Source organism: Bison bison, unplaced genomic scaffold, assembly GCF_000754665.1.
Source record: "Bison bison bison isolate TAMUID 2011002044 unplaced genomic scaffold, Bison_UMD1.0 scf7180017864456, whole genome shotgun sequence".
Classification (NCBI taxonomy): domain Eukaryota; kingdom Metazoa; phylum Chordata; class Mammalia; order Artiodactyla; family Bovidae; genus Bison; species Bison bison.
The window spans coordinates 14,592,597-14,598,576 of record NW_011495018.1 but is presented as its reverse complement, the minus strand read 5'-3'; the positions used below and the strand labels follow the sequence as shown (position 1 = coordinate 14,598,576).

The following is a 5,980-nucleotide window of genomic DNA, read 5'->3' as shown; positions in this document are numbered from 1 at the left end:
GAAGCGCCTTAGCAGCAGCAGCAGCATAACCTTGAGGCTTGCTTTCCACCAGACCCATCGCATGCAGGGCTGGTCTCACCAGCCAAGACAGTCTTCTTCTAGGCCTTCACACCCTGCAAGCATAGCTATCTACTTACCAGACTCACACATACATACGTACACATAGCTCTTTACTGAAATATACCATCTGCTGTATAGATTACGGCTCTAGCGAGAACAAAGAAGAAAAGACAAGACTTTACTTTGAGTACAGAGAAACTTATAAAGAAAATGTCTTCAAAAGTTTGATTTAACTGTCAAAAAGCAAAAAGTATTACCCAGCTGTAGAAAGGAAATGAAATTCTAATAGGTTGTACAATATCTTGCAAACGTTTTGCTAAATTGAATATGCCAGGCACAAAAGGACAGATATTATATGATTCCAGTTATATAACATACCAAGAATAGTCAAATTCATAGAGATGGAAAGTAGAATAATATCAATAGTTACTGGGGTTGGGGGAGGGGGTGATGGGAGTTACTGTTTAATGGGCACAGAGTTTCAGTCTGAGACGATGACAAAGTTCTGTAAAGGTCCTGTTGCTTGCACAACAATGTGAATGAGAGTGCGAGTGAATTTTACTCTTAATGATGGATGAAACAGTAATTTTATGTTATGTGTATGTTACCACATTTTTTAAAAACGTAATACAAATGTTTTGGGGCACCTCTATCCATTTAGGACTTTCAGGGTGAATTTTTCTGCCCAGGACTAACTGTATCCCCGGATGTTGACCCTCAGCCTTCATAGGACTTGCTGATCCTTTATCCTTCTGGACAGAGACATGCACTAGAACTTTGTAGAGCACAGGCAGTAAGACAGAAGGTGATGAAGACCAGTCTTCAGGCAAGGCTGAGCCCAAAGGGCAGTGAAGAGAACATCAGAAAACCGAATACTTTCCTAAGAAAGAGGCCATAAAAACAGTGCTTCCCACATCTTTCCCACTCCCTTCCATTTGGAAAGAATCATGTGTGACAACACAGATCTGTACCCGAATTTTGCAATAGATAAACACCTGAGGGTTTGCTGTTAATGTGGTTTTTAGTAACAGCTAGATTGTAGACTGAGTCATGGTGAGATACTAAAAGCAGGACCATCACAGGTTTGACCCATGTGCTATACTGTATAAATTTGATTACCTTTGTTTATGAGAAAGAAGTAAATCGTGCAGTAGCTTAGCAATTGAGGCTTAGCAATTGAGGAATTAACAAATAAGGAATTAGTAATCGAGGCTTAGCAATTGGTGAATTGTCAAGGATCAATTTGTTGATGGAAATGGTCTTCTGAGACATAGGTCTCAGCTACTTTCCTGGAAGAATAAAACCAACTTCTTTTTCCCATGAATCTGTGACTTCTTTTTTTTTTTCTTTCTTTTTTTGTTTTTTAAATTATGAGAGCATAGTATCCGTGACTTCTTAACCTTAAGCGACTCATTGCCATTGCTAGTTGGGATGCATAGTTGCGTAATTACAGTGGTTCCTGAGCCTGCAGCTTTTGTCAAGGCTAGAACATGCCTAACTGGTGACTATTTTTGCCTCACTTATAGTATGGGTTGATTCCATGTCAGTTAGGCTCTATGACTGCTCAAAGATAAGAATGGTAAAAGAAAACACCCCAGCACCCAGCTAAACATCAATACTCCACTCTTATCTCCAGATAATCTGTCTGTCCTGACACCCTTTTTAGCTTCTGTCCTTGTGGCATCCAAGTTGTCTTCTTTCGATCCCATGATGTTGTTAGGGACTTTCCCATTTTCTAAGTTAGTGTGTCATTGTGTGCTAGACTGAATGCACAGTGAACAAGTTGTTTGTGGCCTTTTCCTACGTGAATAAATCTTTAATGGCTTTTGTGACAACAGAAAATGCTTGGATCCCATAATACTTGTCAGACCACCATTCTGAGGCTTGTTCAAGGTTCCACTTTTTCAAACTATTCTCATGACAGTGGAAAACTATATGCACTTTTTCTACTAAATGACCTTTCCTAAATAGAGGTTTTTTTGGTGTAGAAACAGGAATACAGTAGGTATTTAAGGGGCTCTAGCTAGAGTTGGAATGGGCATTGAGTTCTTTTAAATACATAGATAAACAAACATTTTTGCACTTGGGTTCAATTATTTAGCAGAGAAGTGCTTCCTAAAAAGCCCCAATACAATAGATTTTATTATCTACATCACAAATACGTCAGCTGGTATGCATCCCATCAGGAGAAAGCAGTATGATCAGATCACAACTTGAAAGCCCAGTGGCGAAGTGCACGGCTTTATAGAGAGACCGTGTGGGTTTGGATCTTGCTCCAGGATTCATCAGCTGCAGTGCTTTTGGACAAGTGACTTCCTTTGTCATTACGCCCCTTCCTAACCTACAAAGTTCGTACCTGCCTCACAGCACTGAGAGGGCCAAATGAGCTACTCTACAGGGTACCTACAGGGCTTCCCTGGTGGCTCAGAGGGTAAAAAATCTGCCTGCAATGCAAGAGACTTGGGTTCGATCCCTGGGCCAGGAAGATCCCCTAAAGAAGGGAATGGCTCTCCACTCTAATATTCTTGCCTGGAGGATCCCATGGACAGAGGAGCCTGGTAAGCTTCAGAAGTCCATGGGGTTGCATAGTTGGAAACAACTGAGTGACTAACACTTTCACTCTTTCGCAGAAAACCTATAATCTAGATAGATACGAGTTTTATCTGTATCATAATTATTGTCATTTGTAAGCCAGCTTGGGAGTCTCTTAATTTGTTTGCTCACAGTCTTGGAGAAACTCTGGTAAGTTGTATGATTAATTGTATACACTGTTAAACACAGGTAGCTAGTAATCAGTCATTCATTTCATTTTCATGAGTATCTAAATTTGCTGCTTTTCAGTTTAAGATTACCATGGTCAAACTTGCTATTTGCTGATTTGACCTTTTATTTTTTCTACTTAATTGCTTATACTTTTGACTTCTAATTTTTCTCTTAATAACAAAGTCACTTAAATTAATGGTATTCTAACATCTTCAAGAGTTTTGTTATAAAAACCATTTAACAAAGTACAAGAAATACAAAACAATATTTAACACCATCACATAAAATATCTTAAATATGCTGTTGTATTTCATGTGACAAGGATCTAACCTCTACTCCTCGTTCATAAAGTGTGGTGGACAGTCCATCTTGCCACCTTTGGAATACGCATCTAAGCCTTGAATAAGGTAATTCTCATGAGTTATATTGACAACTGAAAAATACTGTACAAAAGTATGGCTTACTGACATTGTAATTAAAACTGAGCCAACATTGTCTTACAAACATTACCTTAAATCCATACATTTTTATTTCTTTTCCTTATGATTAAATTTGTATGTTGCATTTTGTAATGCATTAATAATTCCTGGGTACTACTGCAATATGTAGCAGTAACTATTTGTTTGATAAAAATGTATTAAAGATGGTTGTTAAAGTCAAACTTAGAAGACAATTTTTGAGTGAATTTAGAATAATTCTACTAAATGTTAAATAATTTTCAATTATTTTACCTTAATTTCTTTTCACCTGAAACAGGAAGTCAGTGCAGTTAATTATTTAACTATCCGAGCCTCACACTTCGCCACACACAAGATCACACGTATCAACATACCTGGATGGAAATCAGATGGCAAATGGCAGCAAGACATGTGCAATGTATGATGTGAATAATCTCTTCTTTATACTAGTATTAAAGTTTTATGTTTAATGTGAATGTACTTTGCAAGGTACTAACGTGTATTCATGGAAATTCTCCAGTTATTCACACTGGCCATTTTCCAAGACCACAGATGAATTACTCATTTCCCATTTATTTTCACTTATTATAAATTGTACAGATTATGATAGAAGATTTTTATAATTATTCTTAGTAAATTCACATCTTTGACAAAAGATTGAATGGTATGATAAATTTCTCATTTAATTTAAGGAAAACATTTCCAAGTTCACTCCAGGAAATTAATTTTCCTCTCTTCTACTCAAGATTAATAGACTGCTAACGTAGTAAGCAATTAATTATTTACAAGCCATATAGTGTGGTAGAGTCAGGCTGTCTGGCATATTATGATTCTATTGACTAGCTCTGTGGTCATGGGCAAGTTAATTAACCTATCTTTGCCCAGGTTTGCTTATCTTTAAATGAATATTAAATAAGTTAATGTATGTACAAGTGTTAGGACAGGGCCAAGCAATGGTAGGTCCTCAATACTTGCAGATGTCATTTCTTATTGTAGAATCAGTTGTTTGGGCTCTCAGGTTTCCTTTATTTCTTGCTTTTAACACTTACAATAAATCTTTTTAGGTACTGCTAAAAGTAGAAGATGTGAACTGCATTAATTTAGACTGGATTAACGGTTCACTGCAATATATCCACGCGGTAAACAATCTCCGCGTTGTTGGTGCTGAGGTGGCTTATTTTATTGATGTTCTCGTGGTAAGAACAGTTGATTTCTTTAAAATTACATTGAACCAGCTTTGTGTCATAACACTAAGAATTTGGGGGCAATCCTGTATACTTTTTTTTATTAGTTTACACAAGTACCGAACATGTGAAATAATAAGTGTTGGTGTATGGCAGCCAAAAAGGGAAAGTTAGGTTCCTTTTTGGAGAAAGAAGTGCCTGTAGTTCTACAATTCGCCACTTGGTGACAGTGTGTCTTCACCGGCTCCTCACCACATCTATCCCCGCCCTTCAAGGTCGCTGCTTTGGTCAGCCTGGAGGACCATCTCGGTTCCTTTTCAGCACAGTATAAACCTATCCTTAAGGATAGAGAAGAAACCGTTTCTGCGTTATGGGCGCTATCTGTGCAGAATGTGAAATGCGTTTTCCCCACAGAAACTGGGTTCTATGGCAGTGAATTAGGTCCCTAGGCCAGTCCAGGCACAACTCTTGAACCTACACATTTTCAAAGAGAATAAAATAGGCTTTGCTATTTATGAGGGCTATACTCTGAGACATTTATAAATCTCCAAATGCTCCACCATAATAGGAAGTATTTTCCCACCATGCACTGCAGTGAAGTAAAAAATCTAAAGATTTATGACCCTTTCAGATTCTTAAGATTTCACTCCTTACAGTCAACAAATATTTCACTCCGCACTTGCTGTGGGCCGGGCTCCATTCTAGGTACTGGAGGTACACGGTGAGCGAGACAGCGTTTCTGCTCTGACGGAGTGTGGGGACAGGACTGTGGAAAAATACAAGGCAACGGGAAGGGGACTGGCAGGCGCTGCTGCTCACTTTGAGGGTCAGTCAGGAAAGCGAGCCCAACTCTGAGCCCAGTTAGGACACAGGCTGGAGAAGAGTCGGGGAGCCAAATACTCACCGCTGCCCTCCCTCTTCTCCATCCACTCTTCCTGCTCATCAGGGGAGGCTAGACTACACGGAGGAACTTCGAGTGTGTCTTTGTCCACAGAGGATGGAAACAGATTATCTCCTCCTCAGAGAAAAACCAGGTCTAACTAAGCTTTCCTGAATTTCTTCCTTGATCCTGGGGCCTGAACTGTGGGCTCCTAAAGGCTCAGAAAATAAGTAGGAGGAGATTTTGCTTAACTGAAGGGGAAAGTGTTGGCTGACTTAAATGTTCAGTGAATTGTTTGCCCCCCCTGGTGTGAGCTGCCTTTAGCCCATGTTGGGGTGTGCGGGATGGTTTGGGACTCAGGAAGGATGAACATGGACTGGAAGCCACAAACGGGTCACTGGGCTGGTCTCCTTCCTGTTCCCCAGAACTGCGAGGCCCTTTAGCACAGGGAGAAAGCTCTGACAGAAGGCATTCCTCCAGCCCACCTGGTGCTCTCTCCCTCAGCTGGATAAGGACGTAGGTGGACATGGGCTGCTTTATCATTTTACCAGTCTCCCCGTCCTGGGTGGGAGAGGGAGAAACATGTCAGCCCCTTTTTCATTTTAAGCCAGTTTCAGCCATTCTACCTGCCTTTT

General features: G+C 39.9%; 1 protein-coding gene across 1 annotated transcript in view; it reads left to right on the top strand.

Annotated features, from left to right (window-relative positions):
* Window positions 1-5,980, top strand: part of PNLIPRP3 (pancreatic lipase-related protein 3) — a 37,022-nt gene that overhangs the window by 6,777 nt on the left and 24,265 nt on the right. The window contains exons 3-4 of the mRNA XM_010859587.1: window positions 3,580-3,699; window positions 4,346-4,477. Of these exons, the coding sequence (XP_010857889.1) occupies window positions 3,580-3,699; window positions 4,346-4,477 (252 nt within the window). The remainder of the gene's footprint in view (window positions 1-3,579; window positions 3,700-4,345; window positions 4,478-5,980) is intronic.